Source organism: Bacillus rossius, chromosome 3 (assembly GCF_032445375.1).
Source record: "Bacillus rossius redtenbacheri isolate Brsri chromosome 3, Brsri_v3, whole genome shotgun sequence".
NCBI classification, from domain to species: domain Eukaryota; kingdom Metazoa; phylum Arthropoda; class Insecta; order Phasmatodea; family Bacillidae; genus Bacillus; species Bacillus rossius.
The window spans coordinates 47,153,375-47,179,993 of record NC_086332.1 but is presented as its reverse complement, the minus strand read 5'-3'; the positions used below and the strand labels follow the sequence as shown (position 1 = coordinate 47,179,993).

The following is a 26,619-nucleotide window of genomic DNA, read 5'->3' as shown; positions in this document are numbered from 1 at the left end:
CCCCGCCACCCGCGGGCGCCGGCCCGCGGGCGAGCGGGGAGAGGCAGTCGCGTCCTGGTCTCGAGCGGAGACAGACGTGTTCGTTGCTCCGCGAGCCGCGCACGTTGCGCTCGGGATTGAACGTTCGCTCAGTCCGCAGTCGGTCACGGCAGCTGAGCTGCCACCGCGAATCAGCTTAGCATTGTTAACTTACGAGTCATCGGGAGACGTGTCTAGCGGGCAGTTTCTACAACGCGAACGTGGTGCTACGAGTCTCTGAACTTTTCGCCGTCCACGGAACATTACGTAACGGGCCGCGTATGTACAGCGTTCCGTCTTCGGGCCCTTTCTCACTGGGTCAGCCTAGCATTAATAAACTTTACGATTCGCGCCGAAACGTATTTGAGAACCGCCCCGTCGTCAGGGAGTCCGTGTCGCCGTGGTAGGGCACTTGTTCCGCGACGGTTCCGCCAGGCTGCGGCAGGACTTTATAAGCGTTAATAAAAGACGGCTCGTGAAATTCGTTAATGCCGTGTTCTGCTTGCGACAACCTACCAACATTCCTCGCAATCACTTCACTCTCCCTCCAGGTCCCGCCTTTCCCGGTCCCGGCCACGTTGGCCTGGACCCACACCTCTCCGACGAGGGCAGTACGGGCATAACAGGACATTTATTTCAACGGGAAAACGGGGACCTGAAGCCGAGGGACGTCATTTGGCGCCCAACTAGTGTGGCCGTAAGCATACGCAAGCGCACGCAAGCGCACGCAAGCGCACGCAAGCGCGCAGGTGCAGGACAGAACGGAAGCAGGTGCGGCTGCGCGGCGTGGGAGCGGCTCGAATTCGAGACGTCGCGCCGGCGCGCCGGCGGGAGATAACGCAGCGCGGGAACGGCGCGAACACGAGACGTTTCGGCGAGAGATAGCGCGTCGTGGGGGACAGAAATACAAGACGGCGGTGCAGCGGTATCCCGGACTGAAGATAACGCGCTGGGGAGGATCGTATTGTATTACTGGGGGAGATTGTGTTCACGATCCGCGGATCAGTAGCACAGGAGGACAGGATGGCGTGGAAACAGGCGGGACAAGAAAGATACGATCTAATCAGTTTCGAAACGGACTTGTGTGAGGAGGGAGACTCCGCGAAAATGGACGTAAAAAACGAGGTTTGCGGGTCCGGCGGCGCGGCCGAGGGCGCAAACAGCACGGACAGCACAGTTGAGGACAGTAAACGGGAACAGGGGGACAGGCACGCGGACGCAGATGGGCCGGTAGTGCGGTACGTGAGCACGCAGTTTGAGTTGCCAGAGTTTGCGGGGAAAGACAACGAGGACCCGCGGGAGTTTTTGCGGGAGTGTGAACACCTCCTAAAACTGTACGAAGTGCGACGGGCGGAGTGGACGCCGCGAGTGGCGGGACAGCTCCGCGGCGAGGCAAGGAACTGGTGGTCAATGGCCGGGAGTTTTGATACCGAGTGGGGACATTTTGTGCGCCAAGTCAAAACTAGGTTTGATAACGATCAGGCGCGGGCAATGTGTTTGCGGACATTTTATTGCCGAAACCAGGAGGAGGACGAGAGTGCAGAGCAGTTCATTTACGAGAAGTTACGCATGTTCCGCCGATTGGGGACAAGTGGGGACGTGAGTGCGGCGTTGCCAACCATTGTCGAACAATTGCTGCCAGAGTTTCGCCCCTTCATGAGGACGGCTGCTGGTCGTGACACGGAGGAGTTCGTGGCCCTCGCCCGCGTGATCGAACGTGACATGTCGCAGTGGAGGACGGCACTCAGGGGCGCGAGAGCTCCCCGTGCTCGCTCGGGGCCGCGAGGGGTCACCGTCACAGAGGTCACGGACAGTGACTTGACCGTGGTGAGCTACGCCGGCGGCGCGGGACCGCGCAGGACAACAGACCGCGGTGGCACCAGGGAACGCCCGGAACCAGCTGCGACAGGAGGAGGACGTCACGAGCGGACAGATACGAGAGAGAGGGACGAACGTCCGCCGCGATGCCGTTTTTGCCCGGACGCGTACCATTGGCATCGCCTCTGCCCCACCAGAGCCGCGTGGGAGGAGGCGCGCGAAGGCAACACGTCGCAGGCGGGAAACGCAGGACCGGGGGCGGAGGGACAACTGGGTGCCGCTCCCCGGCCCGCCAGCCACCGGCAGTCCCAGTAACTGACAGAACACGTCGACCACCACCGGCGCCTACCGCACTAACGTCCTGTATGCCGCCGGGAAGCAGGGGACAACGGGACTACTCCTCATCAGCTGTCCCCATGCCGAGGCAACTGCGGGGACAGCTGACTGCCGGCGCCACCACCGCGGCCCTGAGGCCGGTTATACCAGGGCCGGACCAGCCGCCTCGTCGACACGCCGTCGACGGGGTGGACAATCAGAGCATCAGCGCAGGCGTCCCGCCGGCCATCTCCGGGCAGGGACAGCTGACTGCCGGCGCCACCACCGCGGCCCTGAGGCCGGGTGTACCAGGGCCGGACCAGCCGCCTCGTCGACACGCCGTCGACGGGGTGGACAATCAGAGCATCAGCGCAGGCATCCCGCCGACCATCTCCGGGCAGGGACAGCTGACTGCCGGCGCCACCACCGCGGCCCTGAGGCCGGGTATACCAGGGCCGGACCAGCCGCCTCGTCGATACGCCGTCGACGGGGCGGACAACCAGAGCATCAGCGCAGGCATCCCGCCGGCCATCTCCGTGCAGGGACAGCTGACTGCCGGCGCCACCGCCGCGGCCCTGAGGCCGGTTATACCAGGGCCGGACCAGCCGCCTCGTCGACCTGTCGTCGACGAGGTGGACCACCGGAACGTCAACACGTCGGCGCCGGAGCGAGCCGCGGACCTCGCCGCGAGTTCCCCACGCCCGGACGGCCAGGTGGCCGGGGGCGGTGGGGGACAGACGACTGCACAGCTGGGGCAGGTCGGCCCCGAGGAGCCGGAGCTGCTGCGAATTCCTGTCCGCGCTAACGGGCGGGAGATGCTGGCCCTGGTGGACACCGCCGCCAGCCGAACCTACATCGCGGCCCACCTGGTGGGAGCGGAGGCAGTGACACCGCGGAGGGAGCTGGTGCAGCTGGCCACCAGGGATGCCGTCGTTGCAGCAGGGGGCATCACTCAGGTAACAATGAGCATCGTTGGTCACGTTAGCCACGTCGAGGCCTGGGTGGTCCCCGAGCTCCGCGAGGGGCTGATTCTGGGGGTCCCATGGCTGCACGAGGTCGACGCCACCGTGGAAGTACGAGCTGGCCGGATGCACTTCGGCACCCAGGGGCGCTGGACGGTGTACGGCGTGCACCAGGTTCCCCCCAGTCCCCCTCAGTCAGTCATTCGCCTAGAAGACCTTCAGCACGGTGTTCCAGAGGAGTACGTCGATGTCATCAACCATGTCCTCACCTCTCAGGCACAGGTATTTGCGGCCGCGGACCGGCTACGACGGACAAACGTGACGGAGCACCGGATACCGATGGTACCGCACCGCCCTCCCTTTGAGAAGGTATACGGATTTGGCATCCGGGAACGGGAGGCCATACAGACTCAAATTGACGAGATGTTACGTGACGGGGTAGTGGAACCCAGCACCTCCCCGTATAACTCACGGGTGGTGCTGGCCACCAAGAAAGACGGAAGTCTACGCTTTTGCGTAAACTTCAAGGCGATAAACAAACTGACCATTCCCGCCCCGCCCCCGCAGATCAATATCACAGACGCACTGGCAGGACTGGGGGACGCCACTATTTTCACGACACTAGACTTAAAATCAGGCTACTGGCAGGTGCCGGTATGTCTGGAGGACCGCCCTAAGACGGCATTTACGGCACCAGACGGTCGACGTTACCAGTTCTGCGCCATGCCGTTTGGTCTCATGGACGCCCCTGCCACGTTCCAGGCCCTGATGGTACGTGTTCTGGATGGGTACATTGGTGAGTTCGCCAGTGCCTATCTGGACGACGTTATCATCTGGTCCAGGACGTGGGAGGAACACGCGCACCATCTGGCATTGGTGCTAGAACGTATGGCCAGACACGGACTGACGTGCGCCCCAAAGAAATGCCACATTGGGGCCACGGAAATAGAGTTCCTAGGACACATAGTGACGGCGGAGGGGTGCCGCCCCCGACCTGAGCAGTTGGAGCTAATAGAGGGAAAGGGGGCACCGAAGACCAGGAAGCAGCTCCAGAAGCTGCTGGGGCTGCTCAACTGGCTGCGGTCCTTCGTCCCCGACTTCGCCACGGTGACGGCCCCGATGACGGACCTACTGTCGCCGAAGACTAAGTTCCGGTGGACCCCCGCCGCGGACGAGGCCTTGCGACAGGTGAAGCGCCGGTTCAGGAACTGTCACACGCTCTCACGCCTGGTGCCCAGCCGCCCCATCTTCATCCAGACGGATGCGAGTCAGGAGGGGATGGGGGCGGTGTTGTACCAGATGGATGACCGGGGCGAGAGGCGCGTGATCGAGTACGCCAGCGCCAAGTTTGGGCAGGCTGAGCGGAAGTATCACGTGAATGAGCAAGAGTGCCTTGCGGTGGTCTGGGCCCTACAGAGGTACCGTCACCACGTCGAGGGCCGCTCATTCACGCTGAGAACCGACAGCCAATGCCTCCGCTGGTTGGACTCCGCTCAGGGCCGGAAGTCTAAGTTCACTCGGTGGGCCATGCTGATCCAGGAATTCTCGTTCACGGTCGAGCACATTCCTGGACGTGAAAATCAGTTGGCCGACGAGTTGTCCCGGAATCCGGACCCTGAGAATGAGTTCCACGACGACCAGGGCTGGGAGGAAGTGCTCCTCCCTGAGCGTGAGCGCGGGGTAGAGGACTCGGTGCCGCGACCGTGCGCGTTGTACGCGCTGACAAGCCCCACTGCTCCTGCACCTGACGCGCGACCCGAGACTATGACTGACCTGCTGGCGTGGGTCCACGCGGCGCAACTCCGGGACCCCGACACCCGGACCCGACTGACAGAGTGTGGGGAGGGGGTGATACCGGGCTGCCGGAGCCTGAACGGGGTGCTCCAGACCAGGGGGGCTCACAGGTCGAGCGGGTGGCGGACCCACGTGCCGCCCGAGGCCAGGCGCTGGGTCCTGAGCTACCTGCATGACCACCCCCTGGCGGGACACCCGGGCGCGGAGCAGACGCTGCGTGAGGTCAGACGGACGTTCCGCTGGCCTGGCGACGCGGCAGAAGTAAGACGCTACGTGCGGGCCTGCCTGCGTTGCCAGGAGCGGAAGTCCAGGCGACCCGACGGCAAGGAGCAGCAGGTCCCACGACGGCCCCGGAATCCCTTCCACACTGTGGCGGTGGATATTATGGGGCCGTATCCTCGCACGTCCCGTGGTCGGCGATTCATTGTTGTGGTCACGGATGTCTTCACCCGCTGGGCGGAGGCGTTCGCAGTACCAAACGTGAAGGCCGGCACCGTGATTGCCCTGCTCGAGCGCGAGTTCTTCCCGCGATACGGGTACCCCGCGGTCCTGCTGACGGACAACGGGGTGCAGTTCACGGGGAGAAGCTGGCGAGTGTCCTGCGCGGGTTGGGGGGTGGAGCATCACACGACGCCCACCTACCATCCGCGCGCGAATCCGACCGAAAGGCGGAATCAGGACATTAAAACTCAGCTGCGCATCCGGTTGGACGAGGACCACACCAAGTGGGACCTGCACCTGCCGACGCTGCTGTTTTGCCTGCGCCGTCGGACGAACGCGGTCACGGGCCATTCCCCCGCTGAACTGGTGCAGGGCCGGAACCTCGCCCTGCCCGGGGAAGCGCGCGCAACCCCCGACTTGCACAACATGACCACGGACGATCTGCGCGAAGACGCCCGACGTCGCCAAGCTGACTACCTGACTAGACGTACGCCGCAGACGCACCAGCCCCCAGCACGACTAGAGCCTGGCCAGCAGGTGTTTGTTAAGTGTCATCACCTGTCGGCTGGCGAGCGGGGCTTTTGCGCCAGTCTGGCTCCTAAGTGGGCGGGGCCACAGGAGATCGTAGACAGACTGGGCACCACCTCGTACCTCGTGCGTCGCGCCGACGGACGGACAACTAAGGTGCACAGGGACGACATTCGACTGATAGGCGACCCGCACGACGAGTACGACCACGACGACAGCGGACCAGTGGACGGTGACGAGGCCGAGGATGACGTCACCGAAGGTGTACTGGCCGACCTCGGCGCCCCTGTGGTGGTACCGCCGGAGCCGGACCTGGGACGTCGACGGGGACACGCCCACCCCAGGTCACTGCGGGGGGTTGGCAGGGACGTTGACAGGGACGACGACACACGGGACGGGACCGATGACAACGTCGCAGTAGGAGTCCTGGTCGACCTCGATGACCCCGTGGTGACGCCACCGGAACCGGATCAGGGACGTCGACGGGGACACGCCTACCCCGGGTCACGGCGAGTGGCAGGCGAGAACGCTGACGGGGACGGTGACACACGGGACAGGACCGATGACAACGTCGCAGTAGGAGTCCTGGTCGACCTCGGTGACCCCGTGGTGACGCCACCGGAGCCGGATCAGGGACGTCGACGAGGACACGCCCACCCCAAGTCACTACGGGGGGGTTGGCAGGAACGTTGACAGGGACGACGACACCTGGGGCACGACACATGGACGGGCCCCCACGACGACACCGACTCAGCCTCCTACGGGGGGACAGCAAAAGGGGAACGGTGGTTGGCAACTGGCAAGAGGGGGCGGGGAACGGACGCCCGTCAGAAGGGGCGGAAGGGGTCCGCGTGGCGCAAGCATGGCAGAGCTGGAGCGCTTTGTGGACCGGGTGCTCCCGCCTGATGACGTCAGCGCCTACGCCAACGACACTGATGGACCGCTCATCGAGGACGTAACACATGACAACACTGCTCAGGGCGACCTGGTCGACCTGAGTGAACCAGTGGTGACGTTGCCGGAGCCTACCCAGAGACGTGGACGGAGGTACGTCCACTCCTGGGAACGGCGGGTGACGGGGACGGACGTGAGCAAGGACGTGACAGACGGGGTAACGGTCCGGCTCCTCAGTGGGGAGGGCGATGTCGACAGGGCCCAGCAGGTGGTCCTGGACTTGCCTTCCGGGGAGCCGAGGATGACCGCTCACGCGGGGAGGGGACCGGCGTTGCGCCGGTCCACGCGTGAGAAGACGGCCCCCCACTACCTCCGGGACTACGAGTGGGGGAGTCAGCGCAAACCCCGCGACGTAAGACAAACGACCGACGGGGGGTTACGCTGCAGCGTGATGCAGCTCCTGCCCCAGTTTGCCCGACCCGGACGGAATGACGTGACGAGCTCCGACGACCAGACAAGTGGCCGGACGCGGACGCAGCTGCCGGTCTAGGTCGGCGTCGGGGGCCAGGACGGCCTCGGGAGAGGGGGGGCATATGACGACAGTCGTCGTACCCTCCCAGATACAGAGGCCGTACCTGGCCACCGACGCGGGCCTGAGGGGGCCTATTTTCCCCCCCAGTGAACCCCAGTGTGTGCGACGGCCAGGGACGCACCCGCGTGCGCCCTAGCATGCCAACGAGTGTTTTTTCTATGTGACTTTATCTTTTATTTCAGTGTGTATATATTTGTAAACGATTAAGGGATTTGAATGTGTGTAATTAACTTATTTTATTTATTATTCATTGTGCAAGTTCGCTGTGTAATTAATGTCTCGTGTATGTCTTTGTAAATAATTCAATAACTTTTTCTGAAGTGTTTCGCCGTAGTATGTAATTGCAGCCTGGCGCGCCGCGGGACGGAGCTCTCTCCCACGCCGGCCGATTTTCCCCTCCCTCCCCGCCACCCGCGGGCGCCGGCCCGCGGGCGAGCGGGGAGAGGCAGTCGCGTCCTGGTCTCGAGCGGAGACAGACGTGTTCGTTGCTCCGCGAGCCGCGCACGTTGCGCTCGGGATTGAACGTTCGCTCAGTCCGCAGTCGGTCACGGCAGCTGAGCTGCCACCGCGAATCAGCTTAGCATTGTTAACTTACGAGTCATCGGGAGACGTGTCTAGCGGGCAGTTTCTACAACGCGAACGTGGTGCTACGAGTCTCTGAACTTTTCGCCGTCCACGGAACATTACGTAACGGGCCGCGTATGTACAGCGTTCCGTCTTCGGGCCCTTTCTCACTGGGTCAGCCTAGCATTAATAAACTTTACGATTCGCGCCGAAACGTATTTGAGAACCGCCCCGTCGTCAGGGAGTCCGTGTCGCCGTGGTAGGGCACTTGTTCCGCGACGGTTCCGCCAGGCTGCGGCAGGACTTTATAAGCGTTAATAAAAGACGGCTCGTGAAATTCGTTAATGCCGTGTTCTGCTTGCGACAACCTACCAACATTCCTCGCAATCACTTCACTCTCCCTCCAGGTCCCGCCTTTCCCGGTCCCGGCCACGTTGGCCTGGACCCACACCTCTCCGACGAGGGCAGTACGGGCATAACAGGACATTTATTTCAACGGGAAAACGGGGACCTGAAGCCGAGGGACGTCAAGTTGTACATTATAAATCACAGGGAGGAGGACCGACAAAATAATTAGCTTCTGGGACCATAGTACTCATGGCCCGCTGCAAGGAACCGACCCAGCTTGCCTGGAGTGTGATCGGGCACGCCGTGTGTTGTTGCCCGCAGCGCTGAGCCAGGAGGACGCGGACGCCGAGGCAGACGCCAACAGCACGGAGCTGAGCCGCCCGCAGTTCGTGAGGCCGGACAAGATGAGGGGTCACGTGGGGCTGCCCGCCGGCAACACCCTCCGCCTCAAGTGCCGCGCGGAAGGTAGGCCCTCTACTCTCCCCCCTACTTCATCTCGCTCATTTATCTTAGGGGATTTTGTTATTCTTTCCCGATAAATTGTATTTTGGTCAGTTTTATAAATTTTTTAGATAAATTTTCCGGTATAATCGCATCATTATGCGAGACAAAATTTTCGAAAGCGTTTTCTAATACGAAATCATGAATTGAAGTGTGTTTTTATCAGCACATTTAATTACAAGATAATAAAAATTTAATTTTCCTTTTTTTTTTTCATTAATTTTGAACAGAACACTAGACAAAGAAATGTAAATAAAGGTTTAAAGCACCGACGCGGGTGTGGAACACGTGTGCATACAGCGAGTGATTGTGAGGGAATACAGGACAGCGTGACCACAACCTATCTGAGGGGTGCGGAAAGTGTCCACCAGGTTGTATTGTTTGACTGTCTCAAATGTGCATTAGACATGGATCCCACGCCTTCATCAGTGCATGAAGTGTGTCGTTATTCAGTCACGCGGATTCTTTTCACACATGTTCCACGGGGTCTCTTTTAAACGACTCGCCCTGTACGGGTGTACAGCAAACTGTGCTGTCGTCACAGTGGTAAGGGCCTCGTGAGCCGGGCAGCGAACCACAGGGCCCGCGGGGAGTCGCCGCCCGTCACCTCTGTTAATCGTGCTTGTAATTTATATTATAATCAAAGTGAAAAGGATTTTGTGAGACGTAATTTGTTTAATTTACCGGAGCGGCAGTCGCGGCTCGAACCCACGCCACGTGTTGCAAATAAACGTATCACTTTGTGGGTGAAGGGTTGTTGACACTCGGGAACGTGGGTTTGAACCCTCGTGCAAGTATTCCAAGCTGTGCCAGTCGCAGGGATGCCCGCGTGCGCAGGAAACCCCGCCCCCAACGTGACGTGGTCCTGCAACGGCACGGAGCCCAGCAGCAAGGCCCACTACCGCCGCTGGTCGCTCGTGCTGGACCGCGCGGTGCCCGCGGACTCGGGCAGATACGCGTGCTTCGTGTGCAACCAGCTGGGATGCATCGACTTCTCCTTCGAGGTCGAGATCATAGGTGAGGCGACACGCCGCAGTGCTGTCTCCCTCTCCAGTAGCTCCCGGCAACCCTCAACACCTCGAGGAATTAGTGCATTAATCACTGTTTTGCACAACGAACTTACTATTTTAAAAAAAAGTCTTACGTATTGTATCGTATTGTGGCTAATTTAAAAACCAAATTTCTAACAAATCTAAAAAATTAATTAAATTTGGATGCCACTTTTTATATATCTAAATAACTTCCTAACTGAACAATGAATGAATAGTTGGAGATGTGTATCAAAAATCTATGAATGAATGGCTTAAGGCTACTTGGGTATCGACGACATCATGTTCATTAGAGAAAGTGTACGAGGATGTAACATTAATGGAATGCATGGGTGTGGGAAACGGGAGCAATTCAAGGGAAAAAAACCACCGGCTAATTGTTGTAAAAAAAATCACAGCTAAGTTCAATACACGAAGTGACTTATTCCCACTGCACCAAACACTAACACATAGTTTACTATTGTATAGCCTTTACAATCCATTGACCTAACATTGTCATTCAGGCATGTTTAAAGAAAAAAAAAATATATATATATATTCTTTGTTAAAAATTTCGACATTTTCCACCCATTTTGTAAATTTCGATGATGAAAAATTAATTTTCTAAAACTTTTTTTCAATTGCAATTACTTATTTATTAGCACGGTTTTGGTTTTACAAATGTATTATTTTTATGTATTAGCCCAATGTCGAGTAAAAGTTAACATTTGAAGACAGTGGTTTGGTTTTTATTTCAACACTGTCACATGTTAGTTGATTATTTTAAGATGTCTGTGTATGCCTAATGAACTTTTTTTTTTCCTCCCGTAGGACACATTCAAGGGAAAAAAAAATATTTTCTGTCATTAGTGTGTGCGGTGGATGTGATGTGCGTTGACCTGTGCTCGCATTCACCAGACGTAGCTCCTTTCTCGACGTCCGAGCAGTGTGCGAACGTGACGGTGCGCGCCGGCGGCACCGCGCGCCTGGCCTGCCCCGCGGGCGCTGCCCCCGCCGCGTGGGTCGCGTGGTACAGCTCTACCGAGCCCGGCACCCTGCAGATGGCCCCGGTCCAGGTGAGCGGAGCCTCACGCCCGCGTGGTTGTGTCCTTGCAGAGCGCCGCAACCACATCCCTATCGTAGTACGGCGGCCCGAAAACGCCAGCGTGGCGCGCGGCAACAGCCACACCTTCCTCTGCGAGGTGCGGTCCGACCTGCACTCCCACATGGACTGGTTCCGGGGCACTGTCACCAAGACCGACATGATCGCTTTAAAAGAGAAGGGCGTTGGGGCTTTGAGGGACATGGTGCAGGTACCAGGCGCAGTGCATGCGACCCCTCTCCCGTAGCGCTCGTGGCGGCTGTTTGCTTGGCAGTAGCGGAGTGCGAGCTGCGACACCTTGTGGCGTCTAGCGTTTAGCAGTGTGTGCCCGTAGTTACCGCTACCTCGTAGGAACGTATGTAGTATTGTAGTGTGGTGTATTGCAGAGTAGAAAAGCCGCTGATAAAGTAACACTTTGAGTATTTAGAAGTGATAGTATACAGTAATGACATAAATTATTACTGGAATGTTACTGTAGTTTTTCCGACTACAAATTATCATCACAGTGTGGGTTATGAAGTATATTTAGAAAAAGTAATTTGCAAATTGGTTTAGTTACATTATGTAAACAGAACTATTTTGCTGTAGCTAGTAGTATAAAGTATAACTTGTGTTATTTTGAAACTCACAGTTGTTTGTACGAGTAAGAAATGCTTCACTTTCAGAACATTACTGATTACATCTACTCTTCTTTATTGTAAACAACTAACTGTTATTGGCCTGGTATGGAATTAATTTCGAAAAAAACATGCTTTGCAGTTTTGGCTGTAGTAAATAAAAATAATATTAAATGTTTTCTCACGGGTTTTCTAGCTTTCTAAATTTTTTTGAAAACAAGTGGAAAACTTGGTAATGAATTTCTGTTAGAAGGTTGACAGTACTGTAGTTACATTTGATTCATCACCACATTAACAATACCTATAGTTATTATTGTTTTCCGTTGTTTGAAAAATTGCATTCAGAAACCAGTTTTAATTGTTTTATTTAGCTCAATTTCATTCCTAAGATAGAAGATTTTGTGTTAGTTATTGGTTTTACGTTATGAATAGGATTTAAAAAAAAAAAAAATTGTGTAAAATTCATTGTTATAGCTATGATTAATTAAAATAATATTTAATGCACATATCTGATGTATATTTACTCTTTACAAATAAATAAATTGGAATTTATTTTTTGTGTTAGTCATGTAACAGAATCAGTAAGACTTGCATTATCTATCGGGAAGTTTCTTAATTATTACCATCTACTTGGTGTTCACCGAATTTTGGACATCGAAGAATGAAACTTCGGTAAAGCTGTGAAACGATGTGAGGGACTATCGTCGCGGGCGCGAGCCAACGGCAGGTGACTTGCTCCCCAGGCGCAGGACGACACGGCCAACCAGAACCCGCAGTTCCTGACGCTGCTGGACGTGGCGCCCGAGGACGAGGGCTGGTACACGTGCGTGGCGGGCAACAGCCGCGGCATCACGCACGCCAGCGCCTACCTGCGCGTGCTGGACGGTAAGTGCCGCGGCGAGCCCAGCTCCTTGCTGCAGGGTCATGCGGGCGTGGCCCCAACCCCGCGGCCCCCGCCCCCAGCCCTCGCCCTGGCGGCTGCGCTACTGCTCCGGCTTGCCCGCCCCCTCGCCACAGCCTGAGCGGCGCGTTGTCTAGCGCAGTGCTTCGTGTTTCTCGACTGATGGTCGCGAGTAGTACACGAATAATTGAAAAACTTAATTTTCTGCGCAAATAAAATGTTTGGACATTGGTTTGAAAGTGTTTCATAAAAACAGTAGCTAGCAAAGTTCAGTGGTAATGGCTATTGAAGATGAAACTGTTGCGTTAGCAAGTGGAACATAAAATTTTTAAGAAAAAATAAAGGAAACTAAGTATCTACTTGAATAACATTGTAATTTCTGTGGTTCCCGAAAACTAACCTTAAAATTTTTTTTCATGTGCTCGTGCTATCTTGAATGAGACCGTAAGCATTCAGAATAGATGTGATAAAGAACATATATATATTGTAGGTTCCAACTGTTGAACAACGTTTTGTCAGTACAAAAATTAATTCTCAGGTACAAAGCAGATTTAATTTTTATGAGTTTCAAAAGAAGAAAACAGAAAAGAGATGTATTCATGCCAAAGTTTCAAAAGTGCTTATAATGTTCTTTGAACCAACGTAAAATATCTATTGAAATTTTTAGTCATATTGAAAAAAAATATTTGCTCAAAGCATCAATATAAAAATTTTCTGTGAATGTGTACTTTTTGATTTAGTATTAAAATATTTATTAAAACGAGGGGCAGCATTGAAAGATACAGATGAAGATCTATTTTATATTTTAATACATATTTGACTACACAATACTGAATACTTTGGATTGTATGTTAATATTATAAATAATACTTTGATATTTTGCATGTACACTTGTTAATGTGGAGAAGAACAGGTTTCCCCATATTCAAAAATGGGACACAATGTTTGTTGTATTACTTGCTTCAACTACACCAGTCATTAGGCAAGTATTTCAAAAAGTGGTGTTTTTCATTGCAATGAAATTAATAAAGGTCATATATTTCCATGGGTGTTGGTCATTGTCATTACATAAGTTTACCAGTATGTATGTGTAATTCATATGTGACAAGGGATTTTTAAATAACCCATTTTCATTAAATAGAGCAATGCCAGTCCTGTCATTTAATATTTCATAGTTAACACTTACATTTTACCACACAAAACTTGAATGAAAATGTTAAAAAATTCAATTTTGGTAATTTAAAAAATAAACATGAAATTAGTAGGTACTAACAGTATGTGATTACCTTACTATTTTTTGAACAAAAAGAAACAGGACACCTAAAAATTTGTACACAATGCATTCATATTAGTGAGAATATGATAACCATTTACATGAACTACTCCTTAAGAAAGCCTCAAGCCTATTAAGTCTTATGCATGAAACTAGTTAAAGCATTTTTACGATGTTATAAGTAAATATGTATCGACATATAGTACATTCCAAATAATTTAACACTTGAAATCAACTTATGAAAATCATCCCTTTCCACTGTTGGTTAAAATGTGATTTTAAATTTACAACCCCTTTATAACAAGTCGCTGCCTGTTAAATTTTTTTTTTTTACTGAAATAAAACAACTATGCAGTTTAGATCAGCTGGAATGAACTGTAATATTATGTTGTAAAAATAAAACCATTTTTTTTTCTTTTTAAACTTATAGCATTTTTCTCACTCAAAAGGGGCAAAAGGTTCATTAATTTTTATGGCTATATACATTATATCCATAAAAGAATGTCCCAGTTATAAATTTTAATAGTATCAACTGTAAGTATTGTAGTGTGTTGGTTCAAGGTCACAATTAAAGGTACCTCAAACAGTATTAGATAAGCGCATCCACGAATACTGCTTTGTTTTTCTCTCACTTGCAGCGCCACCTATTCAAAATGGCAACTCCTGAGCCTAAGCATTTTGTGTTCTGCAATTTGCTAAGAGTGAATGTGTAGTTTCAGTTCAATGTGTGTTCCCCATTTGAAATCTCTTTGTATGAGATTGGTTGAACGTAAAAGTCTCTGTCCGTTGGATTGATTGTAATGGTCGAGACGACAGGGCTCTTTTTCGGTTGCCTACCTGCAGGGCCGGAACTAGGAGATTTGTTAGGGGGGGGGCAAAGCTTAATTTGCCGCCCCCTCCTTACCAACATTATAAAATACCTTTTTTCGTTAGAAACGGTGGTTGAAATGATACTATTCACTTATACATAATTGAGAACTTTTATTTATCAAGTACACTAATTGGAAAACTAATACAATTACATTTTTTATTATAATGAAATAGACTGTTATCAAACTATTGTTTATTGTTGGCACAACAGTGAAAATTAATGTCTACCAATAAGTTTATTAAGTATTAAAATTACATAAGGAACATGTGATTCTGAATTAGGTAAGTATAAAATTGTATTGATAACCATACAAAGAAATTCAATTCAAAATTTAAATTTTCGAGCATGATTAGCTGCAAAAGTGTTAATAATATCATCAAAATTGATCAAAGCAGCTCGTTTGTGTTCAATAGATATAATACTTAGATTTGTTCATCTCTGCTGGCCCATCGTGCTTCTCAAATAGCTTTTAATAATTTTAAGTTTACTAAAACTTCTTTCACCTGACGTTATTGTAACTGGAAGGGTGAGAAACATTCTCAGAGCAGTAGTAATGTTAGGATATGCCTCCTCCAGTTTATTTTTGTAGACAAGGCTCAACATTGTTGATGCTGTAGCATCTTTTAATTCATAGTCTACTGTTAATGCATGGTGTTTAAAACTTTCAATTTCAAATACGAATTCTTCTTTGTTAATATCGGCACTCTAAGTGTTTCCTAATTCTGCTGCTTTGACTTTTAAATCTTCTACTTTCATTTTATGAATTTGAACAACACTTAAAAATCCAAACTTATTGTTAATGTTCAATTCTAATTTCGGTGTCGCCGACAGCACATCGCTTTCTTTTTTCCTTCTCTCTTTGGCAGCTTTCCTGTACTCGGCTTCACATTGCCGTTTTCTGCCGTCCATAATTTAGAGACTGATAAAAAAAACGTAACCCAGCTTATAATGGACAAATGACTCAAAATTAATATATATTTTCCTAACACCTATTTATGGTAAATACTGAAACAACTTAATGTCGCACTCGCAGGCACACACGTAAACAACATAATTGTAGCACTCGGCGAATTACGATGTCTTTAGTGGCAGCAAGAGCAGACAGCCCAAAAAGCCGCTAAACTGCGACAACAAACAAAAGAGCCTGCTCCGATGTCCCTCTGCGCATCAACAGCCTTCCCCCACAGCGCCGGGAAAGGAGGGGTGGTAAACCATACCGTCGCGCGAGAGTCCGTCTTACACGAGAACCAACGGCGTAACTAATGCATTTTATTTCATCATTTCACCACACTCTCAGCCACTTAATGAAGTCCCAGTATTTTTTAATTTTTTTTCAACATCCATTTGTCCACAGAATAGCTCGTCAGGGCGTATTTGTGTTAGTGAGGCGAGATGATAAGCAAGACTCTGACTGGTGTTACTAGCGCGGTATCGCCTCTAAGCGCAAGGCTCTGAACTGGCACGTAGACTTCTCGTCGTATACAGGTTAATTATGAAAATTGAGCGGAAACCATTAAAGGGCGGCTACATGTAGATAAAGGTGGAATGCAATATTTACCGGGCGTTTCATGTCTAAAAACTGTTCCGAAAACACGCGTTTTTGCTGTTATCCTTCTTATAAAAATACAGTTTCGAAATGAAATACAGAAACAGAACTACAGGGGAATCCTAAATTCTTCAAAAATTTTCGCAAGTATTTCCTGCTACAGTAAAAACACCGTCTTCTTACAAAGCCTTTTTCAACTTCTTTAATTTCGGAACGCATTTCCTTACAGTATAAAACTCATGAATTTTACTCTGCACAGCACCACATGTGAAATCGTCTACTTCGATTATTTTCAAGTGCTCTGTTTTCGTACCCATTGGTGTCGAAAAGGTAAATCTTGTTTAGCTCTTTGCCTTACCATCTGCTAGAATTCGTTTTACAGTTAAAATTGAGACACCTGTTGCAGCACTTGCTGTATACAATTTTAACAACTTTTTGGTTCGCCGAAATGTTTTGCATTATTGTATTGTAGACTATCTCTCGAGCTTGTTCCCGCAGTGGCAAGCCAGATTTAATACACGATTTAAATCCCGGTGGTTCGTGTAACTAGGATTGCCAGACAGCCGAGCGCGATCGGTGTTATCAGCCAGGAAGCGATTAAGTTACTAACCCCCTCCACTACTCGACGCTCTCAAGTGATCACCCGCGCAACGGGTCCTTGAGATGCCAGCTCTCATCGCAGTGGTTTTACTCACTCCAGACCACGATTTATGGTAATACTTGTTTCTTAGAGTGAAGTAACGCATTTGAAGTACGAATATATTTACAAATTATGCATGATCAAGTTAAATAGAATTTCTTAATTTCTTGGCTAACTTATTGGTTGCGATATGTACACTTTCAAAACTTTTATTAATGACTAGTTACATTTTGTTTTAGTGAACCACTTTTCATATTTTGCCGCCCCCTGATATTTGCTGCCCGGGGCACATGCCCCCCCTTAGTTCCGGCCCTGCCTACCTGACATAACCCCATGCGATTTTTTTTTCCTTTGGGGCTTTATAAAAGATTGTGTCTACATTCCACTGCGACCTAAATATTTGCCAGAGTTGAGACAAAGATTTGAAGAGGCTATAGCTTCAATTACTCCGGATGTGGGTTAACCAAAATGTGGCTAAGAATTAGAATTTACGTTGGGTGTGTGCCGTATAACTAAAGGTATCTATACATATTGAACATTTTTAAGAAAAACTAGGTTAGTTTACCTTTAATTTGATGTATGATTTGTTGTAAATAGTATAAATTAAACTGTTAAAATATACCTACTATTGAAAGTGGGACATTCTTTAAAGGACATACTGTATATGGTTTACGAAAGAATGTTAAGAAATTATCTGAACTTATAGCTCTCAAATTAGTTTGAATGCTGTTTATAAAATGGTTTTATAAGTAAATTACTTAAAATTTTGTGCTTTACAATTTCTTAAATAATTTACTTTTTCTCTAGAAAAAATCTGCTGATAAGAGGTTTACTGTATACGTATAAAAATCTTGAAATCAAAATATATTTCACTTTCTTCAAAAATTCTTCTTATGTCTTCAATTATAACATTTTGTTGCATTAACTCATTTGAATGTTCTTAATCTCTAGCATAACTAAGGTTCTCGGTTGCAGTTAATCGCTGTGACATTATGCTCATGTTTTGAGGCTCTTGGGTACAATCTCACTCCCTGGCTTGACTCAATTTACAACCTTAGATGGTACGCGAGAGGCTCAGAACTGACTATCCACACCACTCATAGCAACACTGTTGCTTATGGAAGCCAGCGGCACTTGTTGCAATGTTGCGAGGTGTGCTAGCATCTGTACTCAGCTGTATGCTCATTTGCACGCCCTGTGAGTCACTGACCAGTTGTGAAAATTTGGAATTGGTACCATTAGCGGGAAGAGGTAAATTACCTTACTCGCAAGACCTGAATTCTGATTCAGAAGAGCAATTTTCTGGCTGATATCTTGACCAAAAATACCGGCAACCTTGCAGCCATGTATGAGCCATCTCAGCGTATCCTTAATAGCTACCTATGCTTCATTGTGCTTAACTCAGCCTGTCCAATGCTTAAATGATGCAGTAGTCAATGCTGTACTGAATAGACACCTTGATCGCATGTGTGAATTTAGAAAATCAAACAATACTGGGTAATAAGGTTTATGACTGCAATTATTGTGATTTAAACCCTTTTGTTCTACTCAAGTCACCTTTCTGGTGTTTAACTATTGGTGCAATGATGGCCTCAATTTACAAAATAAAACATTGCCTCTTACTAAGCATAAGTAAGCTTTATATAAAGTTTGTGTTTTGTGAAACAATTTTGTATTTGATAATTTAATAAACCACATATATTATTCTTGTTACAGTAATTCACTGCTGAAAAGGTATATTGTGTGTTATTTAATTGTTCTAAATTGTTGCTTGCCAATGAGATATCAGTAGACTATCTATTGTACTTTTTTTAACTGCTTGATTAAAGACTTTTTTGTCTGTCATCAACATGTTTCAGTGTTGCATTTATTTTAACATTTCTCTGTCAACTAACATTTTTATACATAATTTTATTTCTTACTTTTCAACTAGTTTTCTTTGCAAGAACCATAACATTGCACCAGGCACCAGAAAGTAGACTCTATGTTTTTATTCTTTGCACATACTTTCTTGTCTTCTCTCAAGACTAGTCTGCGTTGTAATGTCTTGTTAATTATTTTGCAGTAGGATAATGCTTTTTGTGTACCATAACAACACATTATAAACATTACATCCTTCTGCTCTGTGTATATGTTTGCATGATTCTGATGTGGCATGAATGTTGTAGCCACCAGCAAGGTTTAAAAAAAATGGTGTTTTTTTATTATTATTTAAGGGTTTATTTTTCAAAAATCATACTTATGATAATTTAATAAGTAATATTTTCAAAAACTTAACTGAAAATTGTGTGCTTCATGATTATTATGTGATGCCTGGTGCTATGTTAAATGTCTTGCCACCAGATATCGCTAGACAAATCTTTATTTTGTCCATTCTTTTTTTAATAAATTTAATGATCAACCATTTTGAAATAAAAAATTTACACAACTTTTTCCTTAATATTTTGTAAAATTATGTCACTCATTTGGACTTTATATATAACTTCCCCGTTATGTATGTGTAACTACAGTTTCTACATGGCCTCTTCAGGCATGCCAGAGCCCTTAGCCTTGACTGTTAACTAAATAAATAATATACCTACATACATATATTGTATGTATGGCAAAAAAAAATTTGGTATCTTCCTCTCCATGTTTCCTTTCCTTTTCACTCCTGTGGCTGGACGTTCATGCGAGACGTCTTTTCCCAAAACTTTACTTTCCCCATTCACTACGCCCACGTACCAACCAGAAACTTTTTTTCTTTTGTTTTAGTTTAATTAATTCTCACATATTTATTAAAATTCTTCATACCAATATAATTGAAATGTTTTCAAGAAATGGATGGTTAATGATGAAGTGCCCTTTCATTCAGCTAAATTATTGGTAAATCAATTTCATTACCTAAGTGCGTTACGGGGAGGTTTAGGAAAAAAACTGCAAGTTTGAGACATTGGGTGAATCACGTATAATGAATGCAGCATGAAGAGAAACTTGTTGGTGGTTATTGCCTGCATGTCATAGCTGTTGTCAATGAGGTATGTCTCTCCTTCTCTATTCTTCCTGCCGTCCACATCACATGTGAGGTTGTCTGGGTTGTTTCTCCTGGGGGGCAGAGCAGGTGCTAGCTTTGCAACAACAAATTATGTACTGTCCACGCCAAACGTCTTGGCGGCTAGGGCTACTTCTTAACAGGGTCTAAACACAATAGGGGGTATATAGCCCCCTCCCTCACAAACCCCGAAATCCTAAACAATCTATTCTTCCCACCAAAAAATGGAAAGAATCTGAAAGCAAACAGTGGGCAAAATGGTTATATTCCCTCTGCCCCCCTTTTCAATATTGCATACGCTCCTCTGCTTGTTAACCATTCATTGTTATTCGGAATGGCACAGATCACTGTAGCTGACACTTGTGATGTCTCGGGTGTGTGTAACCAAACAGAACAATGCAACTTGAAGGTATCCTCAAAATTTCCCTCTGGTGATACACCATGTCAGCACAATAAATTTTTCACCTCCCGCCAAGCCGTTTGGCATGGACAGTACAGTAGGTAGCGTAAATTATTATCTTAATTTTTCTTTTAAGAGACAGGCCTGAATATATGCTGGGAAATATACAGTTAATGTACCGTATTTGAAAAGCAGCTAGGAATTATAATCAAGTTGCCTCTATAGCCCACCCAGTCTTCATTACATTTGTTGTGGATGGAACAGTGTGTGTGAGTGCAATTTGGTTTAATTTTTTTGACTGTAGTAACTCTTAATCATTAGTAAAAACAATTTTTCATTTCTTATTCTGAATTTTGTATTGAGTTTGTATATTTTAATGCAGCATGCATATTTTGTATTATTTTATGGGTTTAATCGCTATTAATTGTGTTCTTGGTTATGAATTATTATTATTTATTCATTCAAAATTTTGTTGTTAAAAATATAATACATTTGTGATTGAAGGCAAAAAAAATTCTTAAAAAATAATTTTTTCCTAGAATAATGTTAAAAGCATGTGAGGTGATGTGCTAAAAACAGTTGGCTAATGAAAGCGAAGGTTACAGCAACTAAATTTGATTACAGAAAAAGCAGACAAAGCAGCAATGTTCGAGTCTCGAGTGGTGTCTGCTGGGGAGGACGTCACTTTCGCCTGTACTAAATGGGAAGGCGATGCCAGAAACATCACATGGTACAAGCACAGTCTGGAGCACAACTCCCCGTACACACCGATTGAGCTGAAAGTGAGTATCCACAGAGGGTCTCCTTAAAACATAAACCAAGTCATCTATACCAAATATCTTCATGGAGTCATGAAGCTACGCTACTGAACTAGAAAACATGCAACTTACATAAATGGCAGTTGGGTAAATTCTGCATGAACATGCCAATGCATGAGCTTGTACACGTGGCCCAACAGCATGAATGTTTACTTCACTACTGTATCCAACCATCTACTTGCTGTATTGTGAGTCACACTGGAGATTCAGATGTCAAGAAGATAAAAGAGGCTCCGGGCAAGCCACTCTTGTTTGTGTTCTTGAACTGTTCGAAACTGCTCAACTAACAATTTCCATTCTTTGATCAATTTTATTAAGTGGTGCACTACCTAGCAAGGTGATATGGTTGTAAAATATTGGACCTGTATTCGAGGACCAATATTCAGCCCAGGTTTGAATCCTGAGTCCAGGCATTCTGATTTCAGTTTTCCGTTTTTTCCCAAAATCATTTCAGACAAAATGTCTTTACGAAAGACCATGGCAGATTCCTCTTTTTCTCATTTCCGCATATTTTGTTGGTTGTACATGTTCATCTCCAATGTCCTTGCTGTCGACAAAGGCTAGAGCCCAAATAAAAAGGAAATGCTGAACGTCGACCGGGGTGTTGCTGCCCGCCTGATGCACAGTGTCTGTTTGCAGTCGAGCGTGGGCGGTGGAGACACGCTCCTCACCGTGAAGGACGTGATGGAGGACGACGAGGCGTGGTACACCTGCGTCGTCTGCACAAGCGAGGAGTGCCGAGATGCCGGCAGCACCAAGCTGCAGGTCCAGCGTGAGTGCTTGCCGAGCCTCTACACTTGTTTTCACAGACAAACTGTGACAAAGAAAGGATTTTTGCAACAAGTGCAGGCTTGTGTAAAAAATTCTTTCAGCTATCCTGAAATAAGTGTATTTTAAGTAATGTAAAAAAATGCACTAATCCTAACTCTTATTTGAGCCTGGTGGACTTTGTTATGACTAAGTTAGTTAAGATTTTGTGCCACAAAATGCACAGAGAGGAACAATACCCAAGCAGGGTTAAGAAAATTAATGCTTAAGGCCTTCATTTGCTCTGATCTTGATAAGGTCTAGGCTTACTCCAGCTAATGTGATAGTACACTATGTTCAAAATAATGTGAGACTTTTTTTTAGCAATCAAAGCAACATTTAGTTTTTAACAGCTGAAATTGTTACAATATTAACAAACTAATTATTAATATATGATCAGCTAGTCTGGTGGTACATGCATTTGTAGTTGTTTTAGTTTATCATGCCAAAAATTCAGCAGTTAGTCTAAATGTTTAATGAAGTACCTATCAAAGAAGTCTCATCTTATCTTTAGTAAAGGCATATAAAAACACGCATTCACTCAAAGTGGCTAGCTCTATACTCACAAATTTTCTTCATTAAAGTCAAAAAAAAATTTCATTGTTTATGGGTGGACAAGGTTGTGCTATTTTCATTCTCAATACTAAGTTGGCCTCATGTAGTACATGAAAGTTCAAATTTAACTTCTTATTTTCATTACTGGAAAGCTGACCATGTCTAATATGTCATGTCATAATATATGCCTCATGCCACAGAGAAAAAAATATAAAAATATGTTTGCAAAATAAAATAGGGTTTGGTCAGTCAAATCCTCAAAACCATAAAATCGTTAGTATCTGAGGGAAAAGATCAAGTAAATATTTAGGAGGAAATGTAGTGAATTCCAAAATTCAATCACTACAGTAGATACTACAGTCCTACAGTAGACATCTGATAGTTCGCAACCAATGGACCATAAAGTCTGATGGTCTAGCACCACCTAGAAATGTATGGACAACAACATCTTGCAGACATATTTGATCTACAACTTAGCGTTTATTGATAAGGGGTAGACCGTCCATTGACTGCATTTTTGGTTAATTTGATTCCAGAAAACATGCCAGATTGTCAGAAGTTTACGTGTTACTGTTTCCCAATATAATTCGTACTTTTAGTACCTTTGTCATTATGGAAATAACATTACATTATGTATTTATTCTAGAAACTTAGATCATGAAAGGCACTTTTAAAGAGGTAGGATGTGTTTCAGCACCAGACTAAATACCTACATATTATTTCTTATACATTTTTTTTTATTTTTTGAACCTTGAAACAGAAATTCCGATACGAGGGATGACTTTGAGGTACCTACTCTTTGTGATTCAAATTTGAGATTTTGATTAATGAAATTTGGTACCGTAAAACCGGGTGAATAGAAACAGCAGGGTAAATAGAAACAGTTTGCCTAAAAAAATCGTATTCATGATATCTTTAGGTTAAATGTCTATATTTTATGAGTTTTCACCAATATTATCTCGAAATAATTTCAGTGAATAATATAGTACTTAAAAGATTCCTTCAGCGGACTGTTCCTATTCACTGGCCCACTTGCCCAGTTCTGTGGTATCCAACCCACCACTGCCGTGAAGGTACGTGAAAGTAGAGGATTATATATGTGTTGAATAAAATGTTAGTTGAAACTGCGGAAATAAACATGTTCTTGCGAAAACGTTCACCCTTAACCTCTTTATTTAAAATGTTTTGCAAATAGGGACTCGTCACCTTACCTTAAGGATAATTAAGGAAAAACACGAGTGGTGTAACTGCCCCCAGAACCTGATACTCATGACAGGGCCGTCACGATTATCAGGAACACAGACGATCCCGGTAGATTCACTTCCATTCCCTTTCCCCATCATCTTTCACGATTCATTTCATTATCATCATTTCACGTACATATTCCCTTCATTTCCATCTTTACGGTCGACACAGATAAGTGTGAGTCGACGGCCGTAACAAGGGAGCGGTGCGTGTTGGGGGCAGCTCGGCTGGTGTCCATGTCGCTGGTGGAGGAGCTGGAGGACCCGCACGACGCAGACAAGGACGGAGACTCGTCGTCCACGGCCGGCTCGTACAACGCCACGGAGCAGGCCCGCCCCCCCACCTTCCTCAAGCAGGACAAGATGCACCGCGTGGTGGCCAAGCCTGCAGGCAACATGATGAGGCTCAAGTGCCCCGCGGACGGTGAGAGCGGTGCCACCTGCATTCTTAACCTCAGTGGAACATGTCGCACTTCCTGGCTAGCAATGATACAACCACAATACATTTAAAAAAAAAAAAAATTCATTAACAAATTTAGTTTCTGCAGTTGAAAAGTATAATGCTATGTATTGTCAACAGTTGAAGAATTATAAAAACTTTTTATCTCTTTACATTTTTTTTCAATACATTTCACGTTCTACAAATTATAAAGTTAAATCTATTCTCCCAAACTTTGCTTTCTTCAACCAAACAGCTCTTTATTTATTTAAATAAATCCATACTAATGTAAGGATCTCTTTTATTTCTGATGCCATTTGTAAATGGCTGCCGAAATGATATTTCATGCAATTTAAAATAACCAAAGTTTTAACGTCACCAGTGTTAAACTGGACTAAAAAAAAAGAAGATTGAAGATGGATGCTGTGCAGAAACAGATGGGGAGAGGATTAGGAGAGGGGAGGGGGCTGGGTCCATGATCTTCGCACTTGTCACCTGCCTATAAGGTTTCTCGGGAGTAAGTGTCCTTCAATTAATACACTGACTCTTCCATATCATTATTTTTTCTTGATTTTTAGCGACTACATTACGATAAAACCACACTTAAATGAGTAAACTTGTATTATTTTTTGTTACTTTTCAATAGACTTATCACTAGCTATTTCATGTTTAAAATCAATTTCTATAATCTAGTATGTAATAGCATCAGGGAACAAATGCCTTTAATTGAGAAGGTTATAGTATTTTTATTAAGTACTATTCACGAGAAGAGCACTTAATTTCAAGTACTACTATTAATGTTTTCTAATGCATTTTATTCTTTAGAAATGAACTTAAAGAAAACATGGAATGAAGAAGGTCTGAGCCATGTGCTGTGGTTGGCAGGCAACCCAGCACCGAACATCACGTGGTACAAGAATGGTGAAACTCCATCCAGAAATCTGGGATCCATTCACTACGGCCGATGGTCGATGGTCCTCGAGGACCTCATAACATTGGATTCTGGAAACTATACGTGCGTCGTATGCAACGTCTACAACTGCATCAACTTTACCTACAAGGTTGACATCATTGGTGAGTAGAATCAAGTTTCTTAATTCATTTAAAAAATTAATTTGTAGCAGCCAAGTACATTTCGATACCTTAGTTATCTTGAATGAATCCTGGTGCTGCAGCATGTACCCTTTATAAATCAAATTCACTAGGGCACTGATGTGCAGATCAATGAAGGAGCGGTGGGTCATAAAGGGCTGAGTTTACTAAATACAACATGGGAGTCGCCATTAACAAGAGTGCATTAACCAGAATAATAGTTCCCTAGATTTTCTAACCTGTAAAATGATTAAAATCCTAAACAATTTAAAAAAAAAAAATTTGTTTACAAACTGTGGAACTCAAGCTTGGTAGTTGTGATAAGTTTGAATATCAAATAAATGTTTAAATATCTTTATACATCTAGATGTTTTCATAATATTTATTGATCAATCACCAAAAAAACTTATTGTATTTTATAACTTGTTTTATCTCTCAGAATCTCAAATACCTATAAGCATAGGTAGGGTTGTCGAGAGAAACTAAGGGTCTCTAGGGCAAATCATTTTATTGGGCCCCCTCCCCATTTCTTAGTATAAATTTTTTCAAACCCCACAGTTAAAAAAATCTAAAGACTGTAAATGTTATAGCAGCCATAACGTGTGACCTTATTGGATAACTTGTAGGTTTTCACTGAATTCTATTAGCAACAGACTTGTAATTTTATGTTACTCTCAGGCTAAACTCATGCATAAAAAAATTTTGATACTCAACTGAGCCCCAGTGACTTTTCCCCCTCTGCCCCTCCTTCTCGTCGGCCCTGAGCAAAGGTTCAAATGTAGTTAAAATTTTATGAAAATTATGCTGTGTTTCATTTAAATGTTAATAAAAAAGTTACATATTTGGAAAAACGATGGGACACTGTCACTATTAAAAATAGAGAAAACAAACATGTGGTGGGACAGAATATTGCATTAGTTGTGGAATATACAATAAAATAAAACTTAATGGGAACTTTTTATGATGCTATCCGTGATGAATGATATTCGTTAGCTGTTTGCAGAGGCTTATGTGTAACTAGGATAATAAAAGCCTTATGTGACAAAATGAGTTTATGATCAACTGAACAAGTATGTTATCTTTCAAAACAATTAATGTTGTCTAGGATATTGTGTTTTTTTAGTAAAAAAGTGTGTTTGTCGCTGAGTGTGGTATACTCGTACACAGAGCGTTTCCCCAGCAAGCCCTACATCCGCGATGGTTACCCTCACAATGTGACGGCAGTTGTGAACTCAACCGTTGAGTTAGAGTGCCCGCCCATCTCTGACCTTGAACCGTACATGCAGTGGTTCAAGGTCACGTACCGGCTCACAGGGGAGTACGAGAGGGTGGAAGACATGACCAACGTGACATTGATACAGGTGAGGTTAGGGTTGTGGGAGTATTCGTAGGCTCTGTTGTGTTCTCATTTCAGACAGCGTGCGGCGACGTTTACAAGTGATTGCAGTACTTACTGCTTGCAATGCTTTCATTACCACGG

The 26,619-nt window shown here is 46.2% G+C and overlaps 1 protein-coding gene across 3 annotated transcripts in view; it reads left to right on the top strand.

Moving 5' to 3' along the window:
- Positions 1-26,619, top strand: part of LOC134530614 (fibroblast growth factor receptor 4-like) — a 314,560-nt gene that overhangs the window by 260,772 nt on the left and 27,169 nt on the right. The window contains exons 5-13 of one of the 3 annotated variants that reach the window (XM_063365607.1): positions 8,596-8,739; positions 9,613-9,792; positions 10,920-11,116; positions 12,266-12,407; positions 20,809-20,966; positions 21,642-21,774; positions 23,832-24,032; positions 24,933-25,121; positions 26,307-26,500. In XM_063365607.1, the coding sequence (XP_063221677.1) occupies positions 8,596-8,739; positions 9,613-9,792; positions 10,920-11,116; positions 12,266-12,407; positions 20,809-20,966; positions 21,642-21,774; positions 23,832-24,032; positions 24,933-25,121; positions 26,307-26,500 (1,538 nt within the window). Of the gene's footprint in view, positions 1-8,595; positions 8,740-9,612; positions 9,793-10,721; positions 10,880-10,919; positions 11,117-12,265; positions 12,408-20,808; positions 20,967-21,641; positions 21,775-23,831; positions 24,033-24,932; positions 25,122-26,306; positions 26,501-26,619 lie in introns of all 3 variants that reach the window. The other 2 variants (XM_063365608.1, XM_063365609.1) reach the window with 2 other exon arrangements.